The sequence below is a fragment of the Molossus molossus genome, unplaced genomic scaffold, assembly GCF_014108415.1.
Source record: "Molossus molossus isolate mMolMol1 unplaced genomic scaffold, mMolMol1.p scaffold_m16_p_9, whole genome shotgun sequence".
NCBI classification, from domain to species: Eukaryota; Metazoa; Chordata; class Mammalia; order Chiroptera; family Molossidae; genus Molossus; species Molossus molossus.
This window is the reverse complement of record NW_023425403.1, coordinates 57,713,727-57,726,833: the sequence shown is the minus strand read 5'-3', so window position 1 is coordinate 57,726,833 and position 13,107 is coordinate 57,713,727. Positions and strand designations below refer to the sequence as shown.

Below are 13,107 nucleotides of genomic sequence, written 5' to 3'. Positions count from 1 at the left end.
AACTGAGAGTATAATACTAAGGATAACTGATGATAATGATGAAGCTAAAAACTGTCTTCTGATGTGTTTTTAAAATCAAGATTTGAAAAAAAGACAAGGCAAAAGCCTTAATATGTTTTCCATCTCATTTGTGTTAACTCTAAGGCTCAAGTTTACCAAGTAGGTAGCCTTGGCATATTTATCGGGAGATGGCTCCAACTGTTAAGTAAATTTCTATTTCCACTTAAATATATGGAGGTGTCCTCAGGACACAGAAGAGATAAGCCGCCAACTATTTTTCACGTTTTACATGTGGACTCTGGTCTTCTTCCCTTTGTAACCCCTTCAGCATATTCCTGCTGTGCCCATTCCAACGTGATGAAGTGCTCTAAGAAAAGAGAATACAGTTGTATTCTTTGCATACACAAACTCTAATTATGAAGAAAACCTGGCTCTGATTTAAAAAAATAATCCTGAGTTAATTATTGATGACCTTTCTTATCTATTTCACACTCACAGTAACACGTCCTTTGTTGGCATGAATGAGTTCATGACTGTTTTTCCGCAATTTCCTCCGTGAACTGAATAGCGACTGTTTCGCTTTATTGTTCCTTTACAATGCCGTTCCTCAGATTCATTAACGCAACGGATGCTCACTGCGGGCCTGCTGTAAACCAGGGCAGACAGCATCTCTGCCATCAGTGGACTTACATCCCTCTAGCTCTGGACAATAATACACTGTTATCGCATTCTCATATCGACCTGCTTATTCTATGCTGACAGGCACCAGGAGACAATACGAGCTGTCAGCTCATTCCACTGGACAGCAGAATCTCTGATCAGCAGCTACCAGAGTCCTTCATATTAGGACTCAGAGAATGTGGAGCGGTAGGCAGCACCTTCAAGGTAACCTAGTCCAGGTGTCCTACCCTGGGGTCAGGCTATTGTCAGCACAGGACGTGTGGGCTCTCTCATCCTGCTTGAAGGCACCCAGCAGCTTGGCCATCACGAGGAAGGAAGGTAGAAAGTTGCTGTGATTAAGTGAAAATATTCCTTCTCCGAGACCTTTACCAACTTTTTCGAGGATGCAAAATAAATCTTGGTGCTCATGACCCCCCACGGTTGCAGATATTTGAAGACACTTGTTATATTTCCCTGCGTCTTTCCCTTTTCGGTGTCAGCGTGTTTCGTTTCTTCGAAGCTCACTCCGAATACGTGGCACTTCCGTTTTCTCTCTCCTGACGCACATGCTCTGAATACATTCTTTATTTTTCCTCTTAAACACAGGAAACAAAGAACTGAGCTCCCGGTCTGACTTCTTCAGACTTCCCTTGCCCCTGAGGGCCCAGGCATTCTGCTCCCTTGAATGCAGTCTCAATTAGCACTGCTTTCTCTCGTCGTTTATTTGTTGGTAGTTGTTTCATTCTTAAATTTTTTAAAACCGTGAAAACTACCATGAAATCATTTTGCCAGAATTTTAAAAGAACACGGGAAGAAATTACCCAATAAAGATCGGCGATAAGAATCAAACTAAGGGTTCTAATTAGGAGAACAGCATGAGTAGAAAAACAACGTGGGAAAACAATGTGGAAAGTGGAGGAAGGTGGAGAGCGCCTACCTACATGGAAGCCTGGATTGCTGTTTTCCTACGAGGAGAACAAAGTCAACTGTGCACAATGCTCAAATTATACTGAAATTATGCTCATCGCTCCTTAACGATGCCTAGGGCATTTCAGAATCTTGAAGTGCCTCAGGTTCATCGTCATGAATATTTATCATCGCTGTGTCACAGTGTGCTGCCTGCAGAAGCCCCGTGAGAGGTACCTGTGGATCTGAGCATGTTGAAGCTGTGTGGGACTGTGTGCCAACAGACTGCTGATTACCACAAGGCTCCAAGCTTACATGCTCACTGCATCGTTTTCTGGTTCTTTTTTATATGTGTATACAGTACAATTATTTTCTAAATTAACATTCCTGAAGAGGAGGACATACTAAATTCTATCGAGAAAAAACAGCAAACAAAATCAGTAATGACTAAGACCTTCTGAGCCAGTTACTGTATCTTGACGTTGGTAAACAGTGTCGAATGGACAGGGGGAAAGAAGGCACATGAGTGACACCCAGACCAGCGATTTCCCCTCTGTGCATCTGCCCATTAACATGAGTGGCCAGCTTTGCTTGGGTTGGGCTAGAACAGCACCTCCCAAACTTCAGAGTTCACACAAACCTGGAATTCTGTTGAACACAGAGTCCTAATCCGCCAGTCTGCAGCCACGCTGAAGAATCTACATTCTCACAAGCTCCAAATTACACCCACAGTGCTTATCTTTGGGTCACATCTTGCAGTGACAATGGGTTGAAACACAGTTTTTAGAATTTCCTATCCCCTTCGCTTCTTTGGCTCCAACCACTGGGCACTGGAAGCTCGGGGGGAAATTAGGGTCACAAAGTGTCCAGGCTACGGCTTTCACTTGGAAGGACAATCTCACTGGGCATCATAAAACCAGGACATAAAGACATCTGTGCCTCAAGACATTCTTCTGCTGAGATCCTCTGGTAGATCGTCAAACAGAGCTCTTAGCCATGGATTAAAAACAAAACCAAAAATCAAAACAAACAAAACTAAAAACCTATTGCATAATTTTAACCTCTAATCTCAACATCTAAAAGTATCCCTTTTTACCCCTTTTATGCATATATATTTTTGTAAACCAAATTTCACTTAGTAAACATTTGATTTTGACATATACTTACTGTGAAATACAGTTTTTGTTTATAAATTATGGTCAAAACTAACTTTTATTTCCTGAAGGAAATATAAAGTAACATGAAATTGCCAAATACAATTGATGTCTTTCAAAAATTAGCTAATGTTTGTGTGCTAACTGCTATTATAAAAGTTTTTAAAATAGCTGATTCCTTAAGTGGACTAGGCATTCCACCTACAATTGTGCTTACATTGTTGCTTTGCATGGATAATCTGTGTTGATTAGAAAGATGTAAAATTCTAGGTGCATTCTAAGTCAGTTGAATTTAAAATAGGGAATTTCCATAAAATATTTATATTTAAACCAAATAAAAAACAGTTCTCTTTGTGTTTAGCTGGGTCATTATTTTTTATGTTTTGGTTTGTTTTAATTCAGCAATTTTAAACATATAGATTCCATTTTGTTTCAAATAGATTTTAGTGTGTGTTGTATGAAGAAATTACATACTCAAGTTATAATTTATTTTCATTTATTTTAACTAAGTTTATTTCTATGTTCAGCAAATATGAATCATTTCAGCTTTTTGGTTTAATTCCATCTTATATAGTTTATACAATAATCATCTTAAAAGATTCACCTTGCATTTCAAAATATTTTTAAACATTTTATAATTCAAAATAATTTTAGAACTCCTAACCCAATGTCTCAGATATGCCTGGTGAGCACGCGCACACGCACACACACACACACACACACACACACACAGGAACGCACATCTACTGTTACTGCCACAGTTGGTGTTTCTCTGCCCTCTTCTGGTAGCAAGTGAGACAGACCTCCCTTTGATAATTTTAAACTTACCTCCAGTTAAGTGTTTTTTCCTCTCGCAGAATTGTAGTTCCAAATACTTGATGAAGCAACTGGACAGGTCATTGAGAGTTGTCTTAGCATGTCCAAAGGCTTCTAGAATGCACATGGCCTGTAGTAAAAGAGAGCCGTTTACTGAACTACTCAGTTTTTTGTTTGTTTTTACATAAAATTAGAGAACAAAAGCAAGGGTACGGGAACTGTTGCTCCGTTATCTAAGAGGTTCTCTATTGTTCACATAACAAAATGCTGGATGTTTGAGGTCACTCTCCAGAACTGCAAACTAGTTCCCCTTATCCGTGGTTTTGCTTTCCATGGTTTCAGTTACCAGTGGTCAAAAGTGGTTCAAATATATTAAATGGAAATTTTCAGAAATAAACAATGCACAAGTTTTAAATTGCACACTGCTCTGAGCAACATGATGAAACCCTGAGTCGCCTCCCTCCATTCCACCCAGAATGAATCGTCCCTTTGCCCCTGCACCTTACGCCGCGTGCCTGACAGTCACTCAGCAGCCCCCCGGTTATCAAGTCCTCTGTGGGGGCGTCAAGTGCGTGTCAAGTAACGCTCATTTTACATAATCATGCCACATTCATATTTTATTATAATATACTACTATAATTGTTTTATTTTGTTATTATTGTTAATCTCTCTTTTTTTTTTTTTTATCCTCACCTGAGGACATTTTTCTATTTTTTGTTCAGGTAGAGTGGGAGGGGGAGAGAGGAAGAGAGAGAGAAACATCGATGTGAAAGGGACACGAGTGGCTGCCACCCGCACAACCAACCAGGGCCGGGGACAAACTGCAACCGAGGTACATGCCCTTAGCGGGAACCGAACCCGGGTCTCTCAGGACCGCAGGCCGATGCTCTAACCGCTGAGCCAAACCGGCCAGGGCTTATTGTTAATCTCTTACTGTGCCTAATTTATAAATTCAACTTTTTCACAGGTATGTATATATGCGTAGAACATGTTCACATGGGTAAAATGTGAAAATAGAAAATCATACGTATGTACACTGTTGTGGCTTTGCAAGGAAGAAATTAAAGTTACTATAAGCAATAATCAGAATATCATTTAAAAATAATAAATTTGCCCAGCTGGTGTGGCTTAGTGATTTAGTGTCAACCCACACACCAAGAGGACACTGGTTTGATTCCCGGTCAGGGCACATGCCCAGGATGTGGACCAAATCCCCAGTGGGGGACATGCAGGAGGCAACCAGTTGCAGTTCTCTCTCATTGATGTTTCTATCTCTCTCTTTCTCCCTTCCCGTCTCTCTAAAATCAATAAAGAAAAAAACAATTAAAAAAAATTCACGTACACACTGGATTATAACCTTCTTTCAACTCCAACACTGAGCCCCTGGGGTACACTCTCTTCACCCTGGTACTGCTCCACGCCAACCATTCTCTCCCACGGAAACTAGAGTAAGAAGTCTAGATGAAGCGGTGTACCAAGTGCTTCTTATTCCCGTGTTCTTTCAGAAGTGAGGAGTTATAAAGTTCCTCTGATCAACCTGGCACCTGAAATTCTTTTTTAAATTTTTTTTATCCTCACCTGAGGACATTTTTCCATTTTTTGTTCAGATAGAGTGGGAAGGAGAGAGAGAAACATCGATGTGAAAGGGACACATCAAGTGGCTGCCTCCCACAGGGCCCAACCAAGGCGAGGGACAAACTACAACCGAGGTACGTGCCCTTAGTGGTAACCGAACCCGGGTCTCTCTGGTCCACAGGCAGACGCTCTAACCGCTGAGCAAAACCAGCCAGGGCTGAAATTCTTTCTTGACGTATTTCAATACTAACTATAGAACAAGCACCATTTATTCTCATAATTCGTTGTGCCTGTGATAATGATTATGACCAAGAAATTCTCCAAACAGTATGAAAATCTGGAAGATCAAAATTGTTTTTCTGTCTTTCAAGATACAAATAATGTTAAATACAGTTCTGGCATAAGCCACAAGAGGGAGCACAATAATACCTCATTGAAACATTGGGTGGTGGTTCCTATAACAATTTCAGGTGACAATCTTTTTGAGAATTTTAATCTAAATTTTTTAAAAATTTTGCTCCGATTTTTAAATTTTCTGAATACTGCTAGATCAATTTGCCTGGAAGTAGTTTATATGTTGAAAGGTTATGAAACAAAACATGTTAATCAAGTGCTGAGTTGTGATAATAGTGAAATACATTAAAGCATCTGTTTTGGAAGTTTGATCAGTGGAACAGAAACATATTACATCATTACAAAAACTGTGATGTAAGTTTATTTGTAACAACTTAATTTTAAAGATCAGTGAATTATAGTAATCATGGCAGAAAAGTTTTCTAAAAAATAATTAGAAATAGTATTTATGAAGGTCCTATTTTTGCTTCTTTTACAATAATTTAACATTAAATAAATATATCATAAAATTAATAATGTGATTATATCACATTTGAAACATTTATATTATTACATTAAACAATTGCTTAAAAATTCATTTAAAAGATTGAAATACATTTTTTAAAATATTATGGCTTATAGTTTTCTTGGTGTTTTATCTGATAATAAACTAAATTTGTATTATTATAGAAAAAGCACATAAAAGATAATGAATGACGTGTGCCCAAATTGGAAGTATAGGGTAATTATTCAATGTAAGTGCTCTGAAGTGAGAAGTAGCTGCCCTCACATTCCAGTTTTGCTAATGACAACTTATATCACACTGAGTAAATTTCTTAAATTCCCTAAGCCTCATTTTTCTTCATTCTAATATAGGAATAACGCCTTTGGTGGTTATAAGGGACAGGTGTATAAAGTCCTCAGACTGGTGCCTGATTTTATTTTTGTTAATAATAGAATATATATTATCTTATATATAAATTTATACATGTATTTATGTATATAAAATTACATATGCATATATGTAAAGTTATACATATACACATGTGTAAACATGTATGTGTGGATATATGTGTATGTGTATACATATGTTTCTTTTAATCCTCACAACTAGTGTGTCTATTTTACAAAAAAGAAAATTGAGAAATTAAGTATCCCCAAATTCAGAGCTTGTAAATACTGGAGCTGGGATTTCAACCCAAACAATCTCTCTATGGAATTGATGTGTTTAATCACTGCATCATAGGGCTATTATTGCTAGAATAACAATAAATAGTACATACAAGCCATACAACTAAAACCACTAAACAAAATATAAATACTTACATGGCATTCTCTCATTATGCACTTCTGGTTCATAATACAAGATTAAAATACTAAACTCAAAATAACCGGTGGTTCTTATCTTTAATTAGCCACTTGGCCAATAGGTGGCACTATACAAATGTGTTATGAGAAATATTGAAAAAAATGCAAAAAACAAAAAAAGACATTTCACCATTCAACTTGACTTTGAAACAGAACAATGAGTGTTGTACAGTACTAAAACTTTACATTAAAAATGGAGGCAAAGGGAACTAAGGATACATTTCCTCAGTACTTACACATTTTATTAGCATGATTTTTTCTATTCGCATTTTATGGTATAGTTTTCCTATACAATTTTAATAATTACACCACTAAAACTTATGCATTATTATCATAGTAGTAGTTAACTATTGCATTTTATAAAAGTAAAAATCTGTGGTCCCCCAGTACAAAATAATAGCTTAATCAATTTGACCATATCACTCTGCTCTGTGAAAGCAGTTGCTCAATAAATGTGCAAGTATTTTGAGTGAAATTGAATGTTCCTTAAAGTTGAAACTCATTTGTCCCAGAATTACTGAAAAGTCTCAGGCAGTATCCCTTCCCTAACCCTCCAAAAAAAAAAAAAAATATCCACATGATTTTTATGTTCCAATAAACCATGGAAAATCCCTTGCTTTCACAATTTACAACCGAAGTACAGGGATTATAAACAAGAGCTTTCTAAACTGGGTTTGTCTGTTTTGGAATTACGCAGGGAAACAACAGTACTAGCAAGGGTGACAGGATTCAAACGCACAGCAGAGACAGAAGGTAAACCTAAGAAAGCTTTTAAGACGGGGCCATTGAAATGTTAGACTAAAATTCAGTAATATCACAGCTGGGTGTCCCCAAACTATACATGTGGTGCCTACATAAAATTACTAACATCATCCCTGGAGCTCAGTGCTGGGCTCCCCCTCGCCTCCCAGATACCAACTAAATCTTTCTCTTCCTCTCTGCATCCTCTTCATGGGGAGTACTGCTGACCATGACAACATGAAACTTATAAATGGTCAGCTTTCTCCCAAACCCATTCCTTTTCGCCTTTTTCCTCCCACACTCCATATTATAATCTTTAATTTACAAATCTTTAATTAAGCCTTCTATGTAAACTACAAGGAAAATGTTCTCTATTCCTCAGCCTCTGCCGATTCTCTGCCGAAGACCATCCCAATGTGTCCTTTCTTATATTTCCCTACAGCTCGTTTACCATGTATTCTTTGGTAATGGTTGATAGGAATAACCTTCCAAGACTGCTTCTGTCTCATACTATACTAAGATCCAGGGCAAAATTGTTTGGGCTAGACGCACCCAGTACAATGGATGATACTATGTGTTTGTTAGTTGCATATACGACCCCTTGTGGCAGCATCATACCCATGACTGCTAGCGTGGTACCTCAGAGGGAGGTCTCACCATCCAGTCTGGCTGGACTGGCCCTCTAATTCAGCCCACTGCCCTCTCCTTTCAGGGCCATCCAACTACGATTCCTCACACCTCATTCTGCACTGAACATCAAGCCTTCTACTAACTAGCTCCATATTTCAGATGCTCCTTCTACTCATCTCCTTAATCAGATTTTTCTTTCATGTAGCTCATCTCTTAAATGAGCTCACTGAACTCCTGTGATATTATAAAGATTTACAGTTGATTTATAAATTTAGCCAGTGCTTGCATGTAATTCCCACACATACACTTGGACACAGAAAAACTGGGTAATGTTCAAGAATGTTTTGGACACTAAATGATATTCATGTGGATAACAATTTAAAGGAAAAGCAAAAAGAGCACAATAGACATGAAATTTAAGCCACATTCAAACCTGGGAAATATTATTTGATGAGACTATAAATCACTTATTTATGACATCCCTAATTTGCAATGAGCAATGGATGAAGAAATATGAATTGGAAAGTTTTACTTAAAATTTGCATCGATAGTATAATATGTATGCCAAGATTCTAATTAATTCTGGAAGAGCTAAATCTATCTTATCCAAAGAAATGCAACTTGGAATGTCTTCACTCGAGCTAAAATGCAAAGCCAATTTGCATAAAGTAATGTAGAATGCATTTTAGAAATTACATAGCCTGCTCTTTCTCAAAGGATCATTTTAATAAATTATTGTTTTAGTCTATAATTTACCATTGGGACTATGATTTCTTGTCATTATAATTAAGCCAATAGATCCTGTTATTCTATTACTTAACCTGAATCTATTTATAACTGTTGCTTTATACATTCTTTAATCCTTAACCGTGAGTAGTCAACATATTGTAATATTTGAACAAAAAAAAGATAATTTATGCTTTTCTGTCCAAGTCAACCTGAAATGTTAAATTATTTTGAACTATGCTATAGAATTATACAGGTGCTTAATTTATAGGTCAAGCTTAATACATGGCAATGAAGTAAAATTGTTAATGAACACATGCTATCATGGCTACACTGCAGTATTGATTTATTATATATTCTTCTTAGAGAGAAAAATCTCCAGAATCAGCATATGCTTGGGAATCTATAAAAGCAGATTTAATTTTTTAAGTACTTCTTATTCAAAAGTAGAAAATGTAAGGCAATAATGTTAATCCGCCAAGTAAATGTAAGTTCCTCTCATTTCTACATAAGGAATTCAATATTAAATTTCCAGAATATTCCTATGGAAACAATAGCATGACAGAAATAACTCTGACCTCAGTCACTAGGTGAAAGCAGCAAGTGAAACAAACACAAAGCACAATATTCATTGGCAACACATTTCTAGAGTTTTAGTGTTGGAACCTGTAGATGGCGCTGTTTTAGGGAATGATCTAAGATAATAGCAACTGTCTTTATTCCAATGTGATAGGACATGTTTAAATATACAACTGCTGAATGAAATGGAGGTATCACTCTGAAAAGGTGGGTGCAGTGAGGCCTGTGCAGGGGGGATTCTGGAGGAGCAAGCTGTGTGATTCTGAGACTGTGTCGTTACATTTGCAGCGCCTTACCTGGAAATATGCTCCAAGAACATGTGCACTGGTACAGCACAGCCTACAATGTGGGAAGTGCTTTTTGATCAAGGAAATGATATAGCACACAGGGACATCATTTTCTGGCATGCCATATAGAGCATGACAACTTATTTTTAACAAAACTTATATTATTCTTGTATATTTGAGTAATTGAACATAATTTTTGACATATATAGTTAATGTTTTTTTTTGGCCTGAGTTGAAGATTTACTTTCTGCTCATTGATACCTTTAAGGTTTCCTGTTGTCAATTCTTATACATATATTGAAATTTTATTATCCATTTTCAGTAATACCCCCAAGGGTGCCGATTGGGTCAACTCTGCTAAATGCATCTACACACCAAAGTGGCATTTTCTATGCAGTCAACAACCTTTAATTAAATTATGTGTTATCAATCCAACTGTTCTGAGCAAATGTGAAGAGAGCATGTTTGAAATATTTTTAAATATATACAAGAAAATTAAAGTTTACTTGAACAATATGAATTTATACCAAGTCTCAATTTTTTTCCATCTTACGGTCAAACATATGGTATATTATAGTGTCACTTTTTTTTTTTAATCCTCACCTGAGGACATTTATCTTCAGATAGAGCGGGAGGGAGAGTGGGAGGAAGAGAGAGAGAGAAACATCAATGTGAGAGAGACACATCGACTGGTTGCCACCCACACAACCCCTACCAGGGCTGGGAACAAATTGCAACTGAGGTACGTGCCCTTAGCAGAAACCGAACCCGGGACTCTCTGGTCAGCAGAAACCGAACCCAGGACTCTCTGGTCCACAGGCCGACACTGTAACTGCTGAGCCAAACCAGCCAGGGCCACCCTTTATTTTTAAATGATATTTTTCTTGACTCAAAATATTTTCCAAGCCAAACAAGAAACTTACATGTTTAAATTTGGAATCAAATATAGGCCTGCTGGTGCCAGATCTATAGGTGAGGTGTCTCATTATTTGTTTGCTGGCTTCGGTCTTTCCAGACCCTCTTTCTCCACTAAAAAGAAAACAGAGAAAAAACACAAGTTTACTGCTTTGGAAAATGGAGTAAAAAATAAATAACCACAGATAATTCTCAGACACAACGGCAGTAGGGAATAACCTAACTTTTAATGAGTTTATGATATAGTTTTACTCTTTAATTTGATTCCATCATCCAAAATATTTAGCGATGTCTACTGTACCAGGCACCCTACGGTGTTCAGATGCTGGGACCACAAATGAACGTGATGTAGCCTCTGCCATCCACTCTCTTACAGCAGGGCCGCGGGAAGTAGGTGAACTACAGCAGAAAGGCATTAGGCAGATGAGAAAGACACTCGAATCGTGTCCTCAGCTTTGTAAGCGACAGTACGTGAGGCGGAGCCAAGCTGGCAGCCCTCTGCCCTGGAGGTGCGTGAGTTCTGGAGCCACATGGCCGGGCCTCAGGACATCCTTTTGCACTTTCCAGAAAAGACACTGCATCTTCCCTGGAAATGTCACTACATCTCTCTGAGCTTTCCCTCTCTCTTCTTCTGAATGAATATAGAGCCTGCAGCCAACAAAACTGAGTTGCTCAGATGGTCAGAGGTGAGCGAGTGCCGCCGCTCAGCAGCCCCGAGGGCCGCTTCCTCTCGAGGCTGCTGTCTGTTCTGACAGCTCGTGTTTCCCGTTGGCCGCCACCCTGGAACAAGCACTCACCAACTGGGTATTTTTCATGACAACGTTTCTTATATTTCCCAGGCATACTTCGTAACTTACTTAATTCCTATAAATAATAATTATATTACACCTCTGAAATGAGATGATAGAGCATTAACATGAAATTCCAATACGATTACGATACCAATGTGGTCTGATAGGAAATGAAGTTTTTATTGCATCCAGATAGAATGCTCATAAAAAGAGTCTTTTATCTACTAGTTAAACAATTAAAAATATATATACAGCTTTTTACTAGGATTTTCTCAGGTTCCTCCCTTGAACTTCTATCCTAATAAATTTGAGTAAAGGGTGTTTGCCAGAAAAGAAGGTGAACTTGAATTGTTTTATCCAGGTCTCGAGTTGTTAACAAATGCTCCTACAGTCCCCTCATCCACGTGGACTGTAAACGTCCTCAGCAGAGCAGGTGACAGTGACGGCCCGAGAGAAGCAGCTTCTTTTCTGGGTTCAAAGGCCTTTTCTTTCAACCTTTCAGTTTCAGAGAAGAAACAATCTAGATCTTTCATGATGAAAATTTAATTTCTACAGCTATATGTACTGTTAGAAAAATTCTATTACCTAGCAAAATAATTAGATGTTTTATGAATCTTTCTTTATGAGATTTTGCTTGCATTCCCTCAGGGATAAATCTTGAAAATGCTATTTTCCTTTTTAAAATATTGCTCATTCTTTCAAATGAAAGCCACCGAGGGCCTCCTATATGCCAGAGGTTTCAGGGGTACACAGGTGCTTGTGTGAACTACCAGGGATACTCTCAAGTAAATTCCAAGTACACAAACAATGTATAACTGGAACAGGCAGGGGGCGCAGCAAGCAGTGCACCCCAGGTGAAGGAACAGGTAGGGAACCTGGGAAGACTCCTGGCTGAGGCGGAAGTTGAGCTGATCCTTGGAGAAGGGGTAACATGGAAGGTAGCATTAAACATTTAATAAACATGTCCCAAGCTTCCATTAAGCAACCTGAGACAGGTGGTGAGTGCAGAGTGTGAGTGAGGCCGAAAGTCTCTGAACACGAAGAGCCCGGGGCCTGTGTGGGTATGGGCGACTGGGCACCGAGTCCCCCTCTCTGTTCCCACCACGGCACTCCCTGGATTGCCAGGTTAGGCGCAGGGAAAGCAATAACTAAAATCAAACACATTTTAACCATCTCATAACATCTCAGAATGGCCACATTTCATTTATACAGAGTAAAATACAAGGAAATAGAAGAAAAGAGAACTGGTTTAGGATAGGTTTGGCTCCATAGGCAATCACGTTAAAACTAAAATTTCTACTTTATCCTCTTCACAAACATTTTTTAATCTCAAAATCCAAGTCTATGATTAAACGAGAATTGACCAGAGAGTTGGGGTTGTGCCCATCAGGGCCCGCAAGAATGCTTAAGCCTATTTGAAATCTGTACACGACAGAGGCAGACCCGATACTGCTATCTCACAGGCTACTTGCGTGTCCAGTAAAGAGATTAATTTAGATTTGCTCAGCATATAGTTAGGATAATGGATATTCGCCACAGATGTTCGAACAATCAATTAAAACCACCTCATAAGGCCTTTCGGAAGTCAAAGGTAAGTCAAAGGTTTGGTGGACTCCAAATTCTCAG

General features: G+C 38.3%; 1 protein-coding gene across 1 annotated transcript in view; it reads right to left on the bottom strand.

Annotated features, from left to right (window-relative positions):
- MYO16 (myosin XVI) overlaps window positions 1-13,107 on the bottom strand; it is a 422,200-nt gene that overhangs the window by 271,382 nt on the left and 137,711 nt on the right. Inside the window, exons 13-14 of the mRNA XM_036250228.1 lie at window positions 10,699-10,804; window positions 3,549-3,666 (exon numbers count right to left, since the gene is read on the bottom strand). Coding sequence (XP_036106121.1) covers window positions 3,549-3,666; window positions 10,699-10,804 — 224 coding nt within the window. The remainder of the gene's footprint in view (window positions 1-3,548; window positions 3,667-10,698; window positions 10,805-13,107) is intronic.